The sequence below is a fragment of the Pempheris klunzingeri genome, chromosome 2, assembly GCF_042242105.1.
Source record: "Pempheris klunzingeri isolate RE-2024b chromosome 2, fPemKlu1.hap1, whole genome shotgun sequence".
Classification (NCBI taxonomy): domain Eukaryota; kingdom Metazoa; phylum Chordata; class Actinopteri; order Acropomatiformes; family Pempheridae; genus Pempheris; species Pempheris klunzingeri.
The window spans coordinates 232,731-257,500 of NC_092013.1; the positions used below are offsets into that span (position 1 = coordinate 232,731).

Sequence of the window (24,770 nt, forward strand, 5' to 3'; positions counted from 1 at the left end):
GATGGAGGGCAGGTTGGCACCGATGATTGTCCCTGCAGTCCTGACAGTCTGTTGTAGTCTGTTCCTGTCCTGCTGGGGGGGGGGGGATCCAAACCAGACGGTGATGGAGGTGCAGAGAGCAGACTGGATGACTGCTGCAGAGTAGAACTGGATCAGCAGGAAGTTCATCCTCTGCTCCGGCTCACACCTCCATAAAGTCCTCAGGTAGTCAGAGGAGCTTTACGTCCCTCAGCTGCTGCACCAGGCCTTTATGAAGCATTTATTTATGTGACTTTAACACAAACTACCATCTTTTCCTAAAAACAGTTTTTTCACACGTTACAGCGTGGATACAGCGGGACAGTTTTCAGCCTCAGGGTTAATAAGATGCTCTTAATAACCTGGAGTTTAGTGTTTAACTTCAGCTGTAGAACATGCTGTTCTCTGCAGTGAAATATTAGCAGGACTTTCTCCCTGACTTGTCAGTGTTATCATCACATCCTGCCAACCAAACTCCTGCTGGGTAATCTAATGTTAATTACTTCTTTAAAACGTCACCACTCCACTACTGTACTCGCTTTGAGTATTTCCATGTTACGCTTCTTCATACGTGAACTCCGGCACACATCAGAGGAGGATAATGAACCCTGACATTCAGATTGATGACCCGCTAAAGACATTACTAAAGGTCAACCCAGAGCTTTCTATAGATTACTGGAACTCTGAAAACTTCTCACACGCTTTCATCTCAATAACTCCCATGAATCATGTGACGGCCCCTCACATGGGGGACCTCCGGAGGGGCCCGACCGCCCCAGACTGGGCCCCCTGTCTGATCATGCCCCACATATTAATACTACTAATAATAATGATAAATCGGTCAGAGGGACCAGACCAGGACTGTTACTGCTCAGACTCTAAGCACATTTAGTAAACATCCGCACACAGACTTCACATCATTGACTTATTTAAATCATTTATTTTCTCACATGGATCCAGTGTCACTTTGTGGTGAACTTGGACTTAGACAGAGGGCCAAAGTACCTGAGTGGAGAATTCAGAGGCAAATATTGTACTTTTTACTGCACTACAGTTATTTGACAGGCCAAACTTTACTTAGTGGTTACTTTGAAGATTCAGCCTAATACAAAATTACAATAAACAAATGAATTATAAAGTAAAATAATGGATGAAGATAAATCTTTTTAGATCCCAGGAGGGAAATTCACAGCAGATAATGTTTCTAAAGAAATGAAAAGCTGCTCCAGCTGTGACATCAGTGATGAAAACATCAATGATAAGGATCAGAATAAAAAGATATATATTTTATTCTGAAATGGGCCATTCTGCATAATAAGTACTGTAAGTATATTGTGATGCCTTTACAGACTAAAACATTTAAATGAATGACTTTTACTTTTAATGGGGAACTGAAGCCTTTCTCTTCGCTCTCTTGAAAGCCACCAGACTACATTCACAAAAACAGTGATTTTAGCTCTTTCAGCACAGGAGCTGCTGGTCTGCTGCTGCCTCCATCAGGTAGTGTGTTTGTGGTATTGTGTGACTTTGGTGTTTTAAAGAGTCGGTTCAGATCCGATTTAACGCGCTAGCTTGTTGATTGAGACAGTGACAGAACTGCTAACTCCTGTATTTTGTAAGGGGAAAATTGCTGTTTTTGCCAATGGAGTCTGGCAGCTTTGAAGTGAGCACAGAGTGAGTTAGAAAGGTCTGACAGTAATATAAAGCAGTGAAAATATTCTAAAATCCAGACTGCTTTAAGATCTGAGTGCCCCCCCCCCAGGTTAAAGGTGGGGGGGTGTTTGTTAGAAGGGCATAAGGAACAATAAATAGAGGTGATTAGCATCTGTCCTTAAACAAGAGCAAACACTCAAAGTGTCAGTGCGCCTTTAACAGGTCGAGCTGCAGGTGAGGCAGGAAGCTGCAGCCTCCAGGTGAGCAGACACGAGAGGAAAACCGCCGCAGCTCTGTTTAAAATCCCGCAAAAAGCAGCAGCACATCCGGGAGACGCAACCTGATCCGCAAAAGACGTGGAGTGAGTCCGCGAGCTTCCGGCTCAGACCCGGTGATGATGGAGCAGCGCGGGGACACGTGATTGGTGGATGCGGCCAGTGAGGAGGAATGGAAACCCCTTCGCCGTGTTGCATCGGGGGGGCTGAGAGCTGAACGCCCCCCTGTTGTTGTTTTTTTGTCTCCTTCCTTCAATGACAGCAGCAGCCAGCCGGGCGGTGCGCTGGGAAGCTTCCCCCCCACGGACCCTCACGGATCTCCCCCCTGCAAGCCTGCGGTAAGGACCCCCCCCCCCCCGCCACGACACAGGCAGTCAGTCAGTCAGTCAGTCAGTTATACAGGCAGACAGACAGGTCTACAGGCAGACAGACAGGCAGAGCGGGTCTCCGGCTGAAGGACCACCCCGCAGCTCTCCGCACACAAAGGTGCCGCCCGGAGCAGCGCCGCAGCTCTCACACAAACCCGCTCCGCCTCCGCTCCGCCCTGCGTGACAGCTGCGCCGCCAATGGGAACGTGCACGCGGCCAGCTGCGCCAGGCTGCAGCCAATGGGAGCGCGAGCAGTGCGGGAGCAGGCGGGCAAGTTAGGCTGTCCGCTCAGCGGGCCGCCGCCGATAAACTTCACCAAATACAAAGAGGAGAGTGTTTTGGCTGCTGCAGTGGCCATTTTAGGTAAGAGCAGACCCCGAAGAGTGTGTGTAAGAGTGTGTGTGTGTGTGTAAGAGTGTGTGTGTGTGTGTGTGTGAGTGTGTGTGTGTGTGTGTGTGAGTGTGTGTGTGTGTGTGTGTGTGTGTGTGTGTAAGAGTGTGTGTGTGTGTGTGTAAGAGTGTGTGTGTGTGAGAGAGTGTGTGTGTGTGTGAGAGTGTGTGTGTGTGAGAGAGAGTGTGTGTGTGTGTGTGTGTGAGAGTGTGTGTGTGTGTGTGTGAGTGTGTGTGTGTGAGAGAGAGTGAGTGTGTGTGTGTGTGTGTGTGTGTGTGAGTGTGAGTGTGTGAGAGTGTGTGTGTGTGAGTGTGTGTGAGTGTGTGTGTGTGTGTGTGTGAGAGTGTGTGAGAGTGTGTGAGTGTGTGTGTGTGAGTGTGTGTGTGTGAGTGTGTGTGTGTGTGTGTGTGTGTCCTGCATCCACACTGAACACACTCTGCCTGCTTTATGTGGATTAAATAGATATTGCATGGACTTCCACTCCTCCTCCTCCTCCTCCTCCTCCTCCTCTCTTCATCCCTCCCCCTCCTCTCCTCCCCTCCCCTCTCCTCCCCATCTCTCCTCTCCTCTCTCCCCTCCCTCCCTCCCCTGCCTGCTAATTTTTTATGCATTTTTCTAAACTGTCATGGCGATTTTGTGTCCTTGGAAATAAAAAGCGCCAGTGTTTTTCGGATGTGTCGCCGGTGAGAGCGTGTGTCCGGTGTCCGGAGCAGGTGAGCCGTCCGCCGGGGAGGGTTTTTCCGAGCCGAGATGTGCCCGAGAAGGAGTTTTAGCGGCTGTCCACACGTGTAAAGGAGAGGGCTGCTCTTATAATGTATTTACAACAGCGATGCAGTGACATTACACGGCTAGCGGGGAGAGCTAGCTCGGTAGCAGCGGGGCTAACGTGAAATAGGACACAGTGTCTCCGTCCCTCCGGCCGGGTGTGCTCTGGGTGTTTCGGGGTTTTCATCCACATCGAGTCGCCGTTTCTCTCGCCGGGAACTTCTCCTGGTTTCCCTCCCGGCTAGCTCCTCCAACTTGTGGCAATCCGGTGCAGCATTGAAGCTAGCAGAGCGTTAGCCCCTGCGTCTGCTAGCCAAAACCTCCACAGAGAAGAAGAGGGGGAGCTAGGTCTGCTAGCCCGTTAGCTTCTGACATGTGTAGCCATAACAGCCAGGTGTGTATGTATGTGTGTGTGTGTGTGTGTGGAGGGGGGATAATGACTCATGCCAGTAAGGTGAATCATGAAGTCTGTCCACATGCAGGCTTTCACCTGGCCAGGTGAACATGGACCCCCTGGGCAGAGCAGACAAAGGGTGTGCCAATAGCTGACCACTGTGCACTGATTTAAAGGATAATTACTTAAATAGTGAATATGGAAAATGAGCTGAATAGGTTTCCTCTTCGTGTTCAGACTGGAGGATGTGTTGTCCTCACCTGTCAGGATGATGCCGTCCTCACATCCTGTGTACCTGCAGGGCACAATAATGTGTACATAAGTTTGTAATTGATTTCTTCTTACCTGTCTCATGAGGACATAGACCCCATGGCTAAAAGGTGACCTTTGTATTTTAAAATGTGGGCCATAATTTGGAAATCAAAACTACAAACAGCTATTATATACTACTGCCCTTATACACACCAGACTACATCCACAAAAACAGGAATTTTAGCTCAGAGAACACAGGAGCTGCTGGTCTGCTGCTGCCTCCATCAGTCAGTGTGTCTGTGTTGTTGTGTGTTACAGTAATATTGTTTTGGATCTGAACTGACCCTTTAAAGTCTCACAGTAACACAAACACTCTGACTGATGGAGGCAGCAGCAGACCAGCCGCTCTAAAACCCCTGTTTTAGTGAATGTAGTCTGGTGTGTGTGCTGTTTGTGGTTAAACCAAAAGGATCTTCCAGGTCTCTCTCTGTAGGGATCCTTTCCATGATGCTGTCACACACTTAGAATAACGAGGGGCCCTGACAGCAGGCGTTTGGCCACCTTCGGTCTCCAGGCTTCAAGTGGGGCCAGTCAGCAGGTCCTCGCTCTGGGGCCAGGCCAGGTAAACATTTATCAGATTTAAAATCTGACAGTCAGCCTAAAAGAAACGGCCAGCCGGCGTCAGGTCATTAAAATCAGAGTCCATTGGTTGATTTGTGATTTGTACCCGTTAAAAGGCTGATAAAATAATCCAACCGTCAGGGAATGAATGCATGACTGAAGTGGGGCTGGACGACCTCGTTGGTGTGTTACTGAGAGCGCTCCCAGGGTGCCGGGACGTGGCCGACCCCGGGTGGAGCGCCTGGCCCGGCACGCCGTTGGTCCTGTTGTGGACAACGTGTTGTGTGGCTGACTGACTCTAATCTGAGTTTGTTCGCTCTTTGTGCTGCTTTTCCCTGCATGCTTGGACTCCATCATCAAGAGGAGCTACCTGGGCAAGGAAGATCAACTTTGACCCCGTTCTCAGTCCACGGTGAAGCCGGTGTGGAGACAGAAATGAGCGTGTTAATCAAAGGAACGACCTGCAGCGTTATGGTCAGCGTGAATACATGATGGCAGCTGCTGTTTGTTGAGGAAACTCTGAGATTATAGAGTTAAACACCTGACTGTGTTGGCATCGAACATGTGACGTCTCTGTGACAGCACACCTTTACCCACACCTTTACCCAGAAATCCCACCAGGCTTGTCTGCATGGCGTTCCGGCGGCAGTCCGGTTTTACTCCGTCCACTGGGATTGAGAGTTTCTCCTGCTGATCAGTGTTCCTGCTCACATTTAGCTGGTTTGGTTGTTAAACTGATGTTGGAGCTTCTAACGGGATCAAGCGTTTCTTCTTCTGCTGCTTTAAATGTGTTTCTAACAGGATCAAACCGGCTGCCTTTCTTCTTCTGCTGCTTTAAATGTGTTTCTTGGATGTACTTCCTGCTTTGTTGTGCTGCAGCTACAGACAGCAGCTAAAGTCAAAGTCAGAGTGTTTCTCCACATCCAAGATGAACCTCTGGTCGTCCATGTTGTTAAAAACGCGGCCGTCAGAAACGGACCAGGAGCGAATCTTTAGCGGAGCGCCGAGACGCCTCTGGTGGGGTTTGAAGGGTTTGCTAGAGCGGACGCCATCAGCTCCAACGGCCGTGACGCAGACGCTCCTGGTGGGATTTTGCCTTGATGACAATAGGAGTATTCTTGTTTATATTTCATCACTAATACCTAATTTTGAAGTTCAAAGCCTGCCTTCTAAAGTCTCCTTGTGATAATCACATGTTGCAGATAATTTTGATTTTACTTAAACTTTAGAATCCTGACACAAACCCTGGTTCTATCTGTCCATATCCTGGACAGATAGAACCAGGATATTTTGGTTTAACCGTTAGATCGCTCTCTGCACACACACCAGACTACATTCACTAAAACAGGGATTTTAGAGAACAGAACACAGGAGCTGCTGCTCTGCTGCTGCCTCTGTCAGTTAGTGTGTCTGTGTTTCTGTGTGACTTTGGTCTAATAAAGAGTTTGCTCAGATCCAAACTTAACCTTTAAAACACCAAAGTCACTGCACCTAGACCAGCAGCTCCTGTGTCCTGGCAGGTAAAATGACTGCTTTTGTCAATGGAGTCTGGTTGCTTTGAGGAGAGCAGTTTGTAGTTAAACAAGAAGGCTCTGAGGTGATCTCCTGGACCAATCCCAAAACTTTGTGTACCTACTAGTCATTTTGAAGTCAAAATACTTGAAATGATGCCCAGGTTTAAAAACTGTGGTGTGGGCACTATGAAACAATGACTAATTTATGTATAACTTTATCGTCCCACCTTGCAGTACTCGTGGTTCTGATCCAAACCAATAACTAAAGGAATATGATACCACCCTCTGGTTTCTGTGGTTGCTGTCCCAGGTCTGTTCAAACGTCAGCCCAGCCTGTATCGACAGTTCAGTGTTGAGTCAAAATGTTATGTTAAATCAACCAGAAAATTAAGTAGCTGCTCTAGTTTGCCTAAAATTGCTTTAATCATAGCTCGGGTGATACAGTCTGATTGTATGAAGCTGCAAAGGTTTAGATAATAATAATTCTTATCTACATGGCACATAAACTATGTTTACAGAGTGCTTTACAGACATAAGACGTTCTGCAAACTCCCAGTTTGTAGGACATAAAACTAAAACATCACAAAAGGTTTTTATTCTCTGTTTTTAGGCACCTGATGGTAAAACTAATCGGCAGCGTCCTTTGATTACAGGCTCACAGGTTCAGTGTGGAGCTGCTGGAGGCGACAGAGGGCTGTGAGAAAAATCTGATCTCCCATAACCAGAAATACTGTAACAGCACTCAGAGTTCACACGCCGTGTTTCAGCCGCCACAGCGAGAGCTCAGTGGCTTTCTACCGGCGGGATGAGACGGGAGAAGACGCACAGTCTCTGCAGAGAGGAAGGAGGTGTGTGTCTGTCTGTGTGTGTGTGTATGTGTGTGTGTTGTTTTATCTTGTGTTTGTCACTTCTGGAGAGGAGACGGAAGACGAAATCTGTTTTCTGCAGACGGGGTGAAGCTCAGTCTGGTGTCTCGTTTAGTGTCGACCAGCCTCTCAGTCAGCTGGAGTTGAAAGAAGGCAGCTGGAGCTTTACAATAAAAGAAAAGTCTGAAAGTGTGGCAGTTAACATTGTGCTGATCTGTTCAAATACGTCCTGCACTGCTCCTTTATACAAGCTGTCGAACATTAGTGCTTTACTTTGGTTATGGAGTCCCTCTGCTGTTTCTCCCCCTGGTCCTCTGTGTCCACATCCTGGTGTCTGAGTGACTGGTAGGTAGTAAAAGTGTTGGAACTGGTCCAGTAGATCACCTCAGCCAGCAGACACCAAACGGGCTGCAATGGCTGCAACGTGATCCTTTGGGACAACTGCACCTGATCACAGTAGGTCGACTATGGAAAGGATCCCTACAGAGAGAGACCTGGATCCTTTTGGTTTAACCACAAACAGCCGTTCTATGGTAGTCTCATAGATCGAGGCAGCACTTGTCGCTGCAAAAACAATGTACGGGAGGTAAAATTACTGTTTTTGTCAATGGAGTCTGGTGTGTTTAAAGAGAGCGTCTGCTTGTGGTGAAACCAAAAGGATCTTACAGATCCACAGGATGCCAGCCAAGGTGATCTACTGGATCAATTCTGACAGATTTTGTACCTACCTCTGATTTAGACATCAGGATATGGACAACTGGGGCCCAGGTTTAAAAACCCTAGAGTTCCCCTCCAACAGACTGTGGGGTACACGGTGAGGTTTTTCCATTTTGAGGGCTGCAGTTTGATCTTACTTGCTTTCATATTCATATCCAGTTGACCACTAAAATCTGTTAAGGTGAAATGATTGATTAGTTGATATGGTGATTGGCAGAAAATGAATATATAGCTGTTTTTGTAATCGCTGGATTGTTTGAAGTTGTTTACTGGTATTTTTTGCTATTTTTTTACTGTTGTCTGAGTGACTAATGAGTCAGTCAGGTGGGAGGCCAGAAGTATGGCTGCTTGAGGATGTCTGGCCTGTATGTAGGTCTTCTCTGGGAGCTGTGAGTCTGTCTGTGGCAAAGTTGAAACCTGGCCGCTGGTTTCAGGGTGCCGATGGGATCCAGTGCGTGGAAGAAGCGGGATTCAGATGTGACCTTAAATATAGCTCACAACAGTCTAAATGTGTCAAAGTCGCCGCAGCAGCGGTGGACTGGGTCGGCTGGATGCTCGGCTTGAGGAGGAAAAAGGGAAAATGTGTCACGAGGAGGTGCTGCACAGGCTGAGGTTTGCAGGTGATGAGTGGTTTATCTGATTGATATAAGAGCGTGGTGGCGTCGCAGCCTGGGCCCCCAATACTTCGACAACAGCTAAAGTGTTTCTCCACATCCCAGATGAACCTCTGGTCGTCATGGTGTTAAAAACCCTCTGAGCGGCTGACGTCTGGCCTGGTGCCCCCCCATTAGAGAATAATACTGATGTGCTGCTGGAATATACCACTGACAGTCTGCACGGGGGCTTTTATTTTGAAAACTGAGCTGATTCTCTTTGCCGTTTGTCTGTCTGACTTCCTGCCGCCTCCTCTGCTCTGAGCTGCCTGATGCGGTGGTGATGCAGCTGAAACGTGACGCAGACGCTCCTGGTGGGATTCAGGCTTCAGTTGCAGCCTGAATCGGCGTATAGAAATGTTGAACAATCACATGGTGTGAGTAGCTGTTATATTAGAGGATGTTTAAGGCGTCTGTAAACAGGAAGTAATGGAGAACACCATCCTGTGTGTGTGTGGGCTGTGAAATGAGTGAGCAGCAGACGGTTGTTTCATTTCTGAAAACAGCATCAATATTCATAGGTGACAGGTGTGATGGGATAAAACAAGCTGGCACAAAGATTGGAGGAACGCGCCGCATGCTTCCTTTTCACTTAGATTTTACTGCTATCATTATTTTGTTTTTCGGAGTGGGTTTTAAAGGAGAGCAGGAAGTCCACATGTTGGGAAAATAACAGTCAATAAAACGGCGCCATGAACAGAGGGTGTACGCTCACTGACAGCGTGGATTTCACCTTGGAAAAGGTGATTTTTACTGCTTAGAAGTAAAATGTAGAGTGTAAATATAAGTAGAGAGAAGATCTGCACTCAGACACTGATGTGATATAATACAGGTTAAAGTGACCTGACACTGCAGACAGACGTAGTAAATACACTCAGTAACACTCGTCTGTCCTCCGGTGTTATCATGTGGACGTATGCAGTAACTGTATGAGCTTCTCCTGAATAAAAGAAAGAAAGTGCGTTAAATATTTAAGTGACGTGGTCGTGTTCATTAACCGTAGTTAATACCGACTGCTTGATTGACAAACTGCACAAAGTTGCTGTTTGTGTCTCCATGGCAACAGGAGATGGAGTGAAAGGTAAAGGGACAGTCCGTGTTACCTGAGGTCCTTCAATGTACTGCTATGGACATCCATATCAATAACTTTAAGTGGACGCTGCATTTAGAATATTGTTGCTGCTTTTCCTCGCTGTGGGACTGACCTACCTGATGAGGAACTGAACCTTTCTTCGCTCTATTCAAGACTCCATTGACAAAAGCAGTAATTTTACCTTGCTGAACACAGGAGTTACTGGTGTGTCGGTGCCTCCCCCAGTTAGTTTGTCTGTGTTACTGTGTGACTTCACTGCTTTAAAGGGTTAGTACAGATCCAAACTAACATGTTGGGTCATTGATGGAGGCAGCGTAGCACAGCCAACTCCTGTGTTTTGTGAGGTAAAATAACTGTTTTGGTCAATGGAGTCTGGTAGTTTTGACATGAGCAAAGTCAGTTCCCCGTCAGTGAGGGCTGTCTGACAGCAATGTCCACTGACAAAAACAGTAATTTTATCTCACAGATAAAGCTGTGTGTGTGGGCCTATTGCTGTGATGTTTCTGCACTGCATTTCCCAGAATCCACCTGTTGATGCTCTGTACAGGTTGACAGGTTGTCTCAGGGCCGTTTCTGTAGCTTCAGTGTAGAAATATGAGACGACCACATTGTCGGTCTGGGCTCTGCCGTGAGCGCTCGGCTGCTCTTTAAGGCTCTGCAGCTCTGTTCAGAGTCTGGTGTTCTGGTTAGGTCGGGTCAGGTCTGAGCTCCTGGTGCTGTCCTGGTCCTCCTGGTCCCCTTCGCTCTCCGCCATGTTTGTTCATGTTGCCTTCATGCACACGTCCTGCAGCAGAGCGTCCAAATGAGGGAAAATATTAGAGACTTCTGACACAACAGAGTGATTGAGTGATAATATGGAGGTTTTTGAAGGATGGTCGGTTTTCTGGCCTCGACTGGACAACGTTTTAGGCAGAGAGGGAGGCAGCTGTGTGTAAAATCTGATGTCTGCAGCCGTGAGGACCTCGGAGATCAGCTGATCAGCCCAGAACGGGGGAGGTGACGTCAGCGGTCCAACTCTGAGAGGGAGGAGTGTCACCTGACCCGCGGCAGCTTCTGATTGGTTGTTTGAGAACATGGTTCGTCTACCAGGAGGCCGGAGACGTGCGTCTGCCGTCACCTGCCGTGGATCAGCTCCAGACTGAAGGACCAGCTCTGCTCAGATCGACCGTGCTCCAAGGAAGTCCAGACCTCCAGAGGAACCAGCAGTCCTCCATCGGACTTCTAGTGGTGATCCGCTGTGAGGAGAGCAGGAAGGAAACCTGTAAACAACCTTCCAACCCAGATTAAATCTGATGAAGCCAAGCACTGCCCTCTGAGTGAAATGCTGGGACAGAGGAACTGAACGCTACAGAGCAGCAATAACAGCGGGACAATCAACATCTGTCTGTTATTATAATAACTTTATTTGTGTGGCACCTTAAAAACAGAGTTTACAAAGTGCTTCGACAGCCAAAGCTGAAGAGGATCCTAAGTGAGGCCGAACAGAAGCAACAACTAAGATGAATTTAAAACCAGACGGGAGAAGAGAAAAAATGATTCAAAATGAAGGGTTTTTATATGGTTCTTATCTTATCTTTTTGTTTTCTAAGGGCCAGCAGGGCCCCCCTGAGGACCTGGGGCTGTGAACCGGCCCCTCTGTGTAGTTCAGGGTCAGACCTCCGTCTCTGCTGGAGGAGTTTGTGCTCTAAGATGTGCTGACCATCAGCTGCACAGTGTCGCAGAAGACGCTGGCTAAAATCCCTGTTTTAGTGAATGTAGTCTGGTGTGTGTGCTGTTTGTGGTTAAACCAAAAGGATCTTCCAGGTCTCTCTCTGTAGGGATCCTTTCCATGATGCTGTCACACACTTAGAATAACACTCTGAGCCTGTCAGTGGATCAAACAAGCTCTTTTAGTGGACCTACTGTGATCAGGTGCAGTTGTCCCAAAGGATCACGTTATTATTATAATTATTATCGATTTCAGAATCATGCTGAATGGACATGCATGTGTAAACTCATATTCAGATGAGGAGTCACATGTGTTTGTAGCTCCACCCGTCGCTCCTGTGGTCAGAGGGAGGCGATGCAGACAAATCCTGATGTTCAGATGTAAGTTGCATGTAGGTCACACATGCCTCGGGATCTGGTTTTGGACCTCACGTCCTTGTGGTCCAGATAGGAACTGGGAAGACATGTGACTCGATGCAGATTTTCGCTGCTCACTGATAAGAAAACACCAGATCTGTGTCACATGGAAGACAGGGAAACAGAAATGGGATTCTTTCAGCTGCATTGTGAATTTTCTACTTTTCTACTGTGCAAATAAACTACTACTGATGACATACAGGGCAGCCTAGTTAGTTACTGGAAAATAATTTAACTAATTAGTTAATTAATACTCGGAGCTCACCAGAGTGCCGTAGCAATGGCTGGAAAGCCCGTTGTGAACCAGTCGAAATCGGGTGCAGAGGTTTCGCAGGTCACTCACTACAGCGAGTGTTCAAACTCCTTGGAGTTAGAGGACTGCAGTCGAGGAAAGCCACCAAGAACATCCTCGAGGCCGCGGAAAAGGCCTCCCGGTGGCTGTGGATCCGTAGGGGGGATCCGTGGTGCGCTACTTGGACACAAGCCGGGGTCTGATCACCCCCGGTTGGGTCGCCCGGGTGAGGGTGTCTGATGATTAAAGACCCGAAACACTCTGAGACCCCGGGTTTATCACTGATGAGGTGTCCAAGTATCACTGTGAGGTGTTTTCAAAATTCACATACTAATACACACAAATTCTAACGTTCAGGTTTGACACTGAGGTATTAGTTTATAGGGCCAGTCCTTTCTCTTCACTCGTTCCGATGCACACTAACATGTTCGGTCATTGATGGAGGCAGCGGTAGCGCAGCCAACTCCCTGGTTCTGTGAGGTAAAATTATGGTTTTTATCGATGAAGTCTGGTGGCTTTGAAATGAGCAAAGAGAAAGCAACAGACAGCCCTCTCTGATGGGGAACTGAGGCCTTCTCACTTTTTCTTTGCTAGATTAAATGGCACCAAAGTCCATTGACAAAAACCATAATTCTACCTTGCAGAAGAGAGCTGCTGACCCTGGGAGGCGGGGGGGTCAGTGGAGTATCTCTGACTGTGTAACTCTCATGTGGACGCTTTCAATGAGTTTCATGGAGATGAATGGCTCCAGTCCTCTGTGTCCTCAGACGGAGCAGAGGGGAATCTGTTCGCTCTGAACTGATTCTGTCTCTGCCTCTGTGTGCTGTGCTGTCGCAGCCCGAAACAAACCGCAGCAGCAGCGTTTCCTCTGAAACTGAAGGGAACCCTGAGGTGGTCGTCCTGATGTTGGACCCTTATCCCACCTCTAACAAGCACAGGTGGTACCTGCTCTGTAGTGTTTCAGAAGTCGTCATCACCGCAGTCGCACAGTAACACAAACACACCAACTGACGGGCAGCAACAGACCAGCAGCTCCTGTGTCCTGTGAGATAAAACGACTGTTTTGTGAATGGAGTCTGGTGCAGAGAGAATGCCTTCAGCTCCCTGTCAACAGTAAAAGTCATTACATGTACAAAAGTATCAGCATCACAATGTTCTTACAGTACTCATCATGCAGAATGGCCCATTTCAGAATGAAATATATTATATTGTTGGATTTTCATCAGGATCATTAATGTTCTCATCACTTTAATTTCTTTATGACTTTTATTTGCTGGGCAGCTTGTACATTTCTCTGCTGTGGTCAATAAAGTTGTATCTTCATTGTATTATTATATTATTTATTTAATTCTATTTTTTCAAAGTAACCAGGAACTAAAGTTACTAAATTAGATGCTGTAGAGCAGAGCCACACTAACCTCTTCAGAGCTACCAGACTCCATTCACAAAAACAGAGATTTTGCCTCACAGAACACATGAGCAGTTGGTCAACTGCTGCCTCCATCAGTTAGTTAGTTGGTGTTCAGACCCGATCTAACGTGTTGGTTTGCTGATTGACACAGTGACAGCACAGTAAACTCCTGTATTTTACAAGGGGAAAATTGCTGTTTTTATAATATATAACGTACATGGCTATATAAATGCAGTCTATTTACCATTTTTGCAGTAGGAGTAATGGAGGTCATGACCTCATGGCGGTTCTGGTGTTAAAGGAGTCTGGCAGCTTTGAAGTGAGCATAGTGTGACTGTTGGAAAGATCTGACAGACAGTGAAAATATTCTAAATACAGCATCCAGGTGGACCCCCCCCGCTTTTACTGTTTGTTTTGTCAAGTAATATGAATGTTGTCTTCTTGTGTCAACAGATGCAGTGAAGGGATAGAAGATGAAAATACACAAGAAGGACAAGCAGCAGGTTTGTACTGTACACACACACACACACACACACACACACACACACACACACACACACACACACACACACACACGATGTGAGATGCTGGCGTCCCTCTAACAGCGCTCCGTCCTGCTACTGGTGCTTAGAAAAGCATTAATAACCTTTTCTTCCGGTCCAGCCTTCCTCCTGCTCTCTGTGTGCTTGAGCTGCAGTTTTCCTCTGTGCTTCTCGGTGACGTCTCTGTGATATTTGTGCGTCGGGCTGAGCGGAGCCGTGAGTTGGAGGGTTTGGAAGTGGAGGAAACATGGCCGTCCCCCCTAACCAGTACAAAACAATGTGCACTACTAGAATAATGAACCTGAGAGTAACCGGTGAAGGGCTGCAGGTTTGAGTAACTCTCCTCCTTGTGTTAGCAGACAAGAATAGAGGCAGAATGAACGATTCTTTACTTGTCGGTCGGTGCAGGACGCGTCTGACTTTACACTCGTGCTGGTTGGTGACATTTTACAGACTTTCGTGCATTGAAACATTTTTAGGTGTCAGCAGGGGGGCGGTAAACAGCAGCCTGACTGTCAGGGGTGAAGTTTCTTCAGGTTTGTTGAACCTCTGTGAGGCCTGTAGCTGTCTGTCTTTCTGCTGTGAAGCTCTGGACTTGTGGTTTTATTTTGAGGCTTTGGTCTTTGTGAATGAGTTTCTGGTCGCTGTGCTTTAGACACACAGACAGAGTGATAACCATGAAAGATGTAGAAACAGGAAACCACCTGAGCAGCTCTTACTTTAATACAAATAAAACAAGGTGGACCATTTGATTTCAGGGGACTGATTGGGTTGATCGCTGCTGGTGGGCTCTTATCAGACGGTCTGGACGTTAAGATATTTCCAACCTGCTACTTCTTACTGTTTTATGTGACTGTTTTTAAATGTGGAGCTCAGAACAAACAGCTCCCCCGGATGTCCTGTGTCTGCTGAAGAGCATTGAAGAAACACTTTTCTTTAATGTCAAACTGCTTTATTCAGTGTTTTCTCTGGTTTTAATCACTGGGTGTGTTTGTTGTGGAAAGGAGGAGACCTGTTAAATACCTCCTGAATCATAATGAAGACTGAATCCTAAACTAAGGACAGAAACAAGCGGAGCTAATGTTGGTGGCGGAGCTAATGTTGGTGGCGGCTCTCTTAACGTCCACTGGATGATGAGGAAGTAGATTAAAGGCTGAAGACAGTTGGGAGAAATGGACAGATGTTTGTTTTGAAGCATCCAAGTCAATTTTATTGTATTTTTCTGTCCAGGCAGCCGGCAGGTACAGACCCCAGTGGTTCATCCTGACAGACAGACAGACTGAAGTCAGTCACTCACCACAGTATCAGACGGTATCACTCCGGTGATGATGTCATTAATCACACACATTGATTTAAACTCTGTTATGGTTTCTGTCTGGTTCCTCGGCGGCTGATTTTCTGGTTACTGCTGCTGTTTTAAGGACGAACTCCTAAACCGGTAAAATATTCGGTAACATGAGCAGTCACAGGCCTGCAGCCGCGTCACACGTGACGTTTGAAGGTGAGGTCATGGTGGTGGCGTGGCTGCGGCGTGCGGTTTGGTTCACGGTGAGCATCAGCTCGACTTCACAGGGCAGACGATGAGATTTTAAGTGACGCGGTGACGGTATCTCATCTAAACTCCAGACGGTCCTCAAGTTTATCTCGTTATCGGAGACAGTAGAACGATAACGTCGTCACGGCAGCGTCGTCATGGTGATGTGAGTGTGTTTGGAGACAGCCACACGGCCGTGATGGAAGAACAACAACAAAAACAAGATGAAAAACAAAATGACAAACTCATCACCCCTTAAGGAGGGATGAAGATGAGGTTGAGGAAGAAGATGGCAGCCCTCTGTTGGCGCGCTCACGCTTGGCGTGTGTGGCGTTGACAGGTGTCGTTCAGAGGTGTGGTGGTTGTCGCTCTCTGACCGCTGACTGACATTACTGCTGGAGTCCACAACAGTTATGAGAAAACCTGCCACCACCATCACCGCCGCCACCGGGTCCTTCCTTCATGCTTCCTTCCCTCTGACAGATTAGCAGCTCTGTTAAATGTCACATTCATATAAACAGAAGAAAACAGCGTCACGGACGCAGCGTTAGCTTTAGCTTTAGCTCAGAGGCTGAGCTTCATGCTAACGGTTTAGCTCACTAAGCAGAGCAGCAGCTCGCTCTTGTCCTTCGGCTCCATGGGTGTCGGAGCTTCCTGCCGACTCGCCACAGTCACTCAGACGACGTTTAAACTTTGGCTGAACTTTCTCTGATGTCTCAGAGCGACCAGCTGGCTAGCTTTAGCCTCGTCGAAGAATCAGGTCCTGTGAGTTCACTGTCGGCGTCCGTGGGTTCATTCAGTGTGACAGCGGGTCAGAGACCTGGTGTACGATCAGGCTTTGGTGAAAACAGATGATCTGTTTTTAAAAAACAGGTTGGTAGTTGTATCAGCTTATTCGATTTTCATCATTCAGCGACTATACGAACATTCGACGATGAGCCGCCCCCCCAATCCACTTCCTGCACTGATGGTGGTGACGTGTCGTCATGTGACCACCAGCTGACGAATCCTCCCAACCAGGGTTTGGTCTGCTCCTCCTCCTCAGACCCACTCTCAGGGAGAGAGTGTGTGTGTGTGTGTGTGTGAGAGAGAGAGTGTGTGAGAGTGACAGAGGTCATGTGTTGACCCTCTCAGTCAGACGGTGAACAGCTCACCATCGTTCTCTAACTCTGCCGGCTGTTAAGGGAAGCAGCAGCATCGATGAGACTGCAGAGCTGTGTGTGTGTGTGTGTGTGTGTGTGTGTGTGTGTGTGTGTGTGTGTGTGTGTGTGTGTGTGTGTGTGTGTGTGTGTGTGTGTGTGTGTGTGTGTGTGTGTGTGTGTGTGTGTGTGTGTGTGTGTGTGTGTGTGTGTGTGTGTGTGTGTGTGTGTGCGCGTGCGTGTGTGTGTGTGTGTTATTGATTCATAGGCAGTGCGATTGCAGGCAGCCTCCCTCAGCTGTGTTTGCTCGGCTCTACCAGGCCGACAGAGCTGCTTCACTGCAGCACGCTGCCCCGTGTGTGTGTGTGTGTGTGTGTGTGTGTGTGTGTGTGTGTGTGTGTGTGTGTGTGTGTGTGTGTGTGTGTGTGTGTGTGTGTGTGTGTGTGTGTGTGTGTGTGTGTGTGTGTGTGTGTAGGAGAGACAGAGTGTGTGTGTGTGTGTGTGTGTGTGTAGGAGAGACAGAGTGTGTGTGTGTGTGTGTGTGTGTGTAGGAGAGACAGACTGTGTGTGTGTGTGTGTGTGTGTGTGTGTGTGTGTAGGAGAGACAGACTGTGTGTGTAGGAGAGACAGACTGTGTGTGTAGGAGAGACAGACTGTGAGTGTGTGTGTGTGTGTGTGCGTGTGTGTGTGTAGGAGAGACAGACTGTGAGTGTGTGTGTGTGTGTGTGTGTGTGTGTGTGTGTGTGTGTGTGTGTGTGTGTGTGTGTGTGTGTGTGTGTGTGTGTGTGTGTGTGTGTGTGTGTGTGTGTGTGTAGGAGAGACAGACTGTGTGTTTGCGTTTTTTTTTCATGTATGCAGTCATCCATGTGAGCACATTGAGTCGTGTGTGTGTGTGTGTGTGTGTGTGTTGAGCTGTGCACTGTGGGAGTGATGGAGAAACTGTGTGTGTGTGCTGCAGCTCTGTTGTCGTGGAGATGGATGGTAGCGGAATTAGCTTAGCGGCTAATTTTAGCTTTCAGGTCACCTGTTTGTGGAGGCAGAGCAGGTGAACGTGCAGCGAGCGGAGTGTGGAAGGTGTTTTTAGTCCATCACCTGAGGTCACCTGACCTGACCCCCTCAGGTCCCCCTCAGGTCCCCTTAGCCCCCCTCAGGTCCCCCTCAGGTCCCCCTCAGGCCCCCTCGTCCCCCTCAGGTCCCCTTAGCCCCCCTCAGGTCCCCCTCAGGTCCCCTTAGCCCCCCTCAGGTCCCCCTCAGGTCCCCCTCAGGTCCCCTTAGCCCCCCTTAGGTCCCCTCAGGTCCCCTTAGCCCGCCTCAGGTCCCCATCAGGTCCCCATCAGGTCCCCTTAGCCCCCATCAGGTCCCCTCAGCCCCCCTCAGGTCTCCTCAGCCCCTGGAGCTGGTTTTTGGATGTCTGAGGGAACAGGAAGGCGTTCAGACGGCGGCTCCTTGCTCCGGCGTGCTTTTTGTGTCAGGTGAAGTTTGTGGCATCATGCAAATGTGTCCTACTTGGCGAGCAGGGATGCTGTTGTTCCTCAGCGTGCTGCGAGTGGCCTAGTTACGCCTGTGTCCTCCGTCACATCAGAGCTGTCCCAGTGTGTCCGCTTCAGTTTAAAGCCAAAACACTACGGATGTAAAAAATAAATAATGCTCAACTGCAGAAGGAAACCAGGTCACATGAGCTTGAGCTGGACTTTTTTATTGAAACTGGGCTAAAACCTGATCCCCGGCTGGCCCCGGGTGGCTCTCCAGTTCTGTGGCTCTTAGTCCTGGACCCTGGAGTAAAACCTGCAGCTAAAATCCCTGTTTTAGTGAATGTAGTCTGGAGTGTTTAAAGAGAGCGATATAACAGCTGTTTGTGGTTAAACCAAAGGAGTTACCCTTTAAAGCAAATGCTTAAATCAGCTTATAACTATACTGTTGTAACGAGTCATAAGCCATTTAAAGAATATAAATATTGTTTGTAAATAAACTACATCACAATAAACTACACCACAATAAAATCTTGGGTCCTATTTCTGCATTTTTAGTGTCTAAGTGACCTGTGAGATAATGTGAGCAGGTATATCGCTCTCCTCATGCACACCAGACTCCATTCACAAAAACATCATTTTACCTCACAGAGCACAGGAACTACTAACTAACTAACTGACTGACTGACTGATGGAGGCAGCAGCAGACCATCAGCTCCTGTGTTCTGTGAGCTAAAATCACTGTTTTTGTGAATGTAGTCTGGTGGGTCCAGGTTTAAAACATCCCAGAGTATTGTAGTATTTTTAGTAGTAGTAAGTACAGTAGTGGTGATAAAGTTCAGCTGGTGACTGTGATATTATCATGAGGTTTATGTAACACTGTTAAACAGTCTGACGCTCCTTCTTACACTGGGGGGTATCAGTCTGCTGCTGAAGGAGCTCCTCAGGGCCCCCACAGGCTCATGCAGGTGTTGTCTATGATGGATGTCAGCCTGGCTCACATCCTCCTCTCACCCACCCCCTCAGTGGAGTCCAGTCCAGGATGGAGGAGGCCCTCCTGATCAGTCTGGTGAGCCTCCTCCTGTCCCTGTCTGTGCTTCCCCCCCCCCTAGCAGACCACAGCATAGAAGATAGCTGAAGCTACCACAGTGTCATAAAGTCCTGAGCAGCCTCCTCATCAGGTGGGGGCGCTCTGGCCCCTCTTGTCCAGGGCAGTGTGCTGTCAGTCCAGCTCATTGTTCAGGTGAACAGGAAATGTAGTTCACCCCCCACCTCGGTGTCCAAACCCAGGGAGTTCACCGCTGTGATGAAGGACGTGTTCCTCCTTCGTCTTGCATTAAATCAGTGGTTCAGTAAGATCGGTGTTTTATGAAGTGTTTAGATGCCCTCTGGTTGATAAGTTTCAGGTGTGTTTTGATGTTGTGAGGTGACAAGTTAAACCAGAGAACAGAGAAACAGCGTGTCATTTACTTTTTGGTGTTTTTTCACCCACAGCACCGTTCAGAAAAGCTAAAGTCCCACAATAACACAAAATACCTGTCTAAATGAGGATGAGGATGAGGATCTACTGGTTGGTTTTTACAGATGTGTGTTAATATGGCTTGGTAAAATATCGGCTCCAAAAACATGTTAAATATATGACAAAGTAATCTTAAGGGCTTAAACACCAGGCCTGAAATAAAACCACCACTGGTGTTATAAAGCAACAGTGAGACGCCAAAATCCTCAATGTGGTCGTCACAAACAAGTTGAAGTCATGATTTTTTCCACCCCCACAGTACATATGTGCTGCAACTTCAATTCAGTCAGAGTCTGACAGCATCATGGAAAGGATCCCTACAGAGAGAGACCTGGAAGATCCTTTTGGTTTAACCACAAACAGCACACACACCAGACTACATTCACTAAAACAGGGATTTTAGAGCTGCTGCTCTGCTGCTGCCTCCATCAGTCAGTGTGTCTGTGTTCCTGAGTGACCAGTGCAGCTCTAGTAGGTAGACCGGTAGACAGGTGGACAGGTAGACAGGTATTTAGGCAGACGGACAGGACAGGGGGACACACAGAGGCAGTTAAAAGTTTCCTGACGTCAGATGGCTGAATGGATTGGCCGTCGGGAGCCAGTGGCAATGAAAGGGTTACCATGGTGACCACGTGTTTACGTCCGCTCCCAGCAGTTTTGGCACAGAGAGCCAGTTTCCATGGTAACGGCACAGATACCCCCCCCCCCTGCTGCCCTCCCAATCTAACTGGGGAGGAGGCCGATGAGCCTGCGTGTGAGTGTGTGATTCATTGAGATGATTCCTCATACCTGTGTGAGGAGCAGCGTCGGTGAGAGCATCTGCACGACACACACACACACACACACACACACACACACACACACACACACACACACACACACACACACACACACGTCCACCTGCTCTGTGTGCTGCCCATACATCAACATCACACACACTTTCTGCAGACGACAACATCACACACCACACGAGGGTGGGTGTGTGTAGACAAACATGCATAGACGTCAGTCAGTCAGTCGTCCCACATCGTGTGTGTGTGTGTGTGTGTGTGTGTGTGTGTGTGTGTGTGTGTGTGTGTGTGTGTGTGTGTGTGTGTGTGTGTGTGTGTGTGTGTGTGTGTGTGTGTGTGTGTGTGTGTGTGTGTGTGTGTGTGTGTGTGTGTGTGTGTGTTTTCGCAGTGGAGAGCATCACAAAGGTCTGCAGCCTGTTCTTAGACCCTTTATGTGTCCCTGCTCTGCTGTCATAGGGACACAGTCATTTCTGCATCGTGTGTGTGTGTAGGGGGGGTCGCTGTTGTTGCTGTTGGCCCCCTGAAGAACGTCAGGCTACATTATCATCTGCTGCTTTCAACCTTTTCTGATTCAGATTCCACATAATCACAGTAATGAGGCGACGCTGGCTGCTGTTCAGAAACAACCACCTCGTCTGCCAAGTGTGAAAATGTGCTACAGTTAGCGGCGGTGACTTTGGGACGGAAACATACGGGCCACGCTCAGTCTCTCACATTACGTACAGATGGACGGCAGCGTGCAGAGATGGTGCGGGGCGGACAACAGACGGCAGAAACTACTGGATGTATATTAAACAGTGTGACAGCTGCCGGTCGATACCTGTTCATCTCTGCCGGTCCTGATTGGCTCTGTCCGATTCCACACCATATGCAGCTCACTGTCTCATTAACTGATGAATTTTATGTGCGTTTAAAGGAGAACGCCAGTATTTTTACCCCAGGATCCTCTCTGAATGACTGGTAGGTACTAAAAGTGTTGGAACTGGTCCAGTAGATCACCTCTAACAAGTGTGTGACAGCATTATGGAAAGGATCCCTACAGAGAGAGACCTGGAAGATCCTTTTGGTTTAACCACAAACAGCACACACACCAGACTACATTCACTAAAACAGGGATTTTAACTCCTAATTTTAGTAGCTTTTTTCCTGTGAAGCTGCAGTTTTATCCTCATAGACTTCATAGATTCTGGTACTGATCCTCCGGTACAGTAACCCCTGATGCTGCAGACTAAAGGATCAGGTCTTAAACTGTCTCCTGAATGCATTTGTAGCTTTTCTTCGTTGTGCTTCCACAACTCGGTCTGAGAGGAGGATTAATTCATAAACATGGACGTTCATCCAGCGTGTTTCTGTGAGGCTCCACTGAACCCGTGTGTCAAATGCTTTTTATTGGCACTGAAAATGTTTTGAGATATTTAACCAGCAAAAAGAATATTTTAAGGGGCAATATGTCTAAAAATATTCAGATTACATTTCTGTGTAATCCAGTGGATTGTGTCACTGATTACATGTGAGCTGTGTTCAGTGACTGAGGGTTAGGGTCAGGCTTCAGTCGCCTCTCGGAGTGTTTAAAGGTCCTGCGTCGTACAAATTGATGATGTTTACTTTTTAATTCTGCGTCTCCTGCTTCTCTTAAAGTAAATAAGCTTTGGCTCCCTTTATGATGTCAGAAGAGGATCTGTGGATCATGTGACCTCCTCCAGGCCACAATGAGGACAATAAGCAGAAACACCAATGGAGGCTCTGGGGAAATCTTTCTGTTCTATCAGATCTCCGTCGCTCTCTGCTCATAAAAATGAGCCTCGCTCAGAAACTAAAACATGAAACAGTTCAGATCTCTGCTGGAGGGTTCACAGATCTTTAGTTTCTGTTTCTACATCCACTGTTGATCTGGATCAACACGTTCTCTGTCTCTCTTTAGTCTCATCTGATGAACAACATGTCTGATTCCTGGATTTTCTCCATGTTTCTCCAGTCTGAAGTCTTTTCTCACTCACTCTGCTTTAGTGACTTCTGGAACCTTCTAGCTGAGGTTGGACACATTTTAGGGACATGAAGAAGAAGAAGGTCCTCCAAGAAATGATGTCACTAGAAGAAGAAACAGCAGTGAGGACGCAGACGCAGCGTTTAGAGAGCAGAGGGTTATCAGAGTGAACTCAAACAGAGTCAGTGGCTACGACACAGACGGGAAGGTGTTCTTCAGTCTGAAGAGGATTCACACACACACACACACACACACACACACACACACACACACACACACACTCTCTCTCTGCTGTGTCCCAGCGTATTGACTCCTCTGTCCTGGATGTGTGACCTTCAGATGATGAAGGGATGAAGTCTGATTCTCTCCGTGGTCAGTAACTATCGATCGGCTCAGTATTGATGGTTTGAATGTTACTGTATCAATACTCATTCTTTTAGTTGCTTTTAGAGCAGCGGCAGTGTCCGTGGATTTGATTCACATTTAGATTTCAGACGTTCTGTGGAGAATGCAGACTGTTTCTTATTGAAGCTGTTCTCCGTTAGCAGCATGTTTTATTTATTGCTGGATTTTAAAGATTTTAAATAACACACACACACTGACTGATGGAGGCAGCAGCTCTAAAATCCCTGTTTTAGTGAATGTAGTCTGGTGTGTGTGCTGTTTGTGGTTAAACCAAAAGGATCTTCCAGGTCTCTCTCTGTAGGGATCCTTTCCATGATGCTGTCACACACTTAGAATAACACTCTGAGCCTGTCAGTGGATCAAACAAGCTCTTTTAGTGGACCTACTGTGATCAGTTGTCCCAAAGGATCACGTTGCAGCCATTGCAGCCCGTTTGGTGTCTGCTGGCTGAGGTGATCTACTGGACCAGTTCCAACACTTTTACTACCTACCAGTCACTCAGACACCAGGATGTGGACACAGAGGATCAGGGGGAGAAACAGTGGAGTGACCCTTTAATAGTTGAGGTACCTTCAGTTAATGAGAACATGTTTTTAAATGATAAATGTCCTGTTTGTCTTCCAGATGTTCGCTGGCCTCCTGAAGCACACGCCTCCGCCGGCCTCCGCTCCAGCAGCCCCCCCCTCTGCCTCGGACCAAAACAGCAACGCACAAACCCTTCCCACAATCCCACGGGGACACCTGGTCGTGGGTCCCAAGGACCAGCTCCGCCTCCTCACCCCTGTGGGCAGCACGGCGACGTCCAATCACTGCACGGCGGCCGGGGCCCACGCCGCTAAGCACTCCGGAGGAGCCCCGCGACCTCCTTCCTCCCTGAGTGAGGAGGACGATGGAGGAGGAGGAGGAGGCAGGGTGAAGAAGAAACGAAAGAAAAAGGACAAGAGAGAGCGGGAGAAAGGCGGAGGGGACAGGGGGGAGAGGGAAAGCAGTAAACCAAAGAAACGAAAGGAGGAGAAGCAGGCGGCGGCAACGGCAACGACGCTCACGCTGAGGAAGAGCAAGGAGCCCAAGGAGCCCAAGGAGCCCAAGGAGCCCAAGGAGCGAAAGGAGCGCAGGACCAAGGGGAAGGAGGGCAGGACAGAGCTGAAGAATGTGGCGGGGGCGAAGACGGCGGGTGCCGCGGTGGCCCCCGGGTCAGCTCAGGCGCCCGTCAAGGTGCCTGGAAAAAGAGGAAGGAAGCCGAAGGTCCAAGTCCTTCCTCCTGTTCCCAAGAATCAAGGTACGCAGGGACAGCGAGTGTGTGGCTGTGGTCAAACACACCAGACTCCACTGACAAAAACAGGGATTTTTAGTTGTTGGTGTCGTCGCTGTGACTTTGGTGTTTAAACACACCAGTTCAGGTCCAGACTGACCCTTTAACACAGAAACACAGCAGCAGTGTTAGTGGTGTGTTTGTGGGAGCCCAGCCCTGATGGGGGAGAAAAGACCGTGTGAAATAAAATGTGTAATTAAATGAAAATGATTTATTATTAAAGTGAATGACAAAATCACAGTTCAGAATAATAAGCTGAGTTTTGATCATTTCACATCATGGGTTCATTTAAATATTTGACGCAAATTTATTCATGAAAATAATTATTTGTTGCTTAATGTCTCGTTTAATACGGAACACTTTTTGATTGGTTCTCAGATGTTGAAATGTTCTTACGATCTAATAAACTGAATATTTTGGGGTTCTGGATGATTAGTGGGACAGACAGCAGGCCTGTCACACAGGTTCTCATGTTTGTCTGCTCTGTGTGGCGTCTCATTCAGTCCTCAGGATCAGGAACAAAAGGTTTGATTCCACTGAACTGCACATATGATCGTCAGTATCAGGCCTGTTCATGTCCTGTGTGTTAAAGGAGCTTTCACACTATTGATCTGTTCTAGGGGATATCTTAATTGTATTATTATTGAATATAATAAAACTTGTCCCCCA

The 24,770-nt window shown here is 47.9% G+C and overlaps 1 protein-coding gene across 1 annotated transcript in view; it reads left to right on the forward strand.

Annotated features, from left to right (window-relative positions):
- The first annotated feature begins 3,331 nt into the window (after positions 1-3,331).
- chd6 (chromodomain helicase DNA binding protein 6) overlaps positions 3,332-24,770 on the forward strand; it is a 68,230-nt gene continuing 46,791 nt past the window's right edge. The window contains exons 1-3 of the mRNA XM_070844837.1: positions 3,332-3,417; positions 13,860-13,909; positions 23,414-24,068. Of these exons, the coding sequence (XP_070700938.1) occupies positions 13,880-13,909; positions 23,414-24,068 (685 nt within the window). The 5' untranslated portion in view covers positions 3,332-3,417; positions 13,860-13,879. The remainder of the gene's footprint in view (positions 3,418-13,859; positions 13,910-23,413; positions 24,069-24,770) is intronic.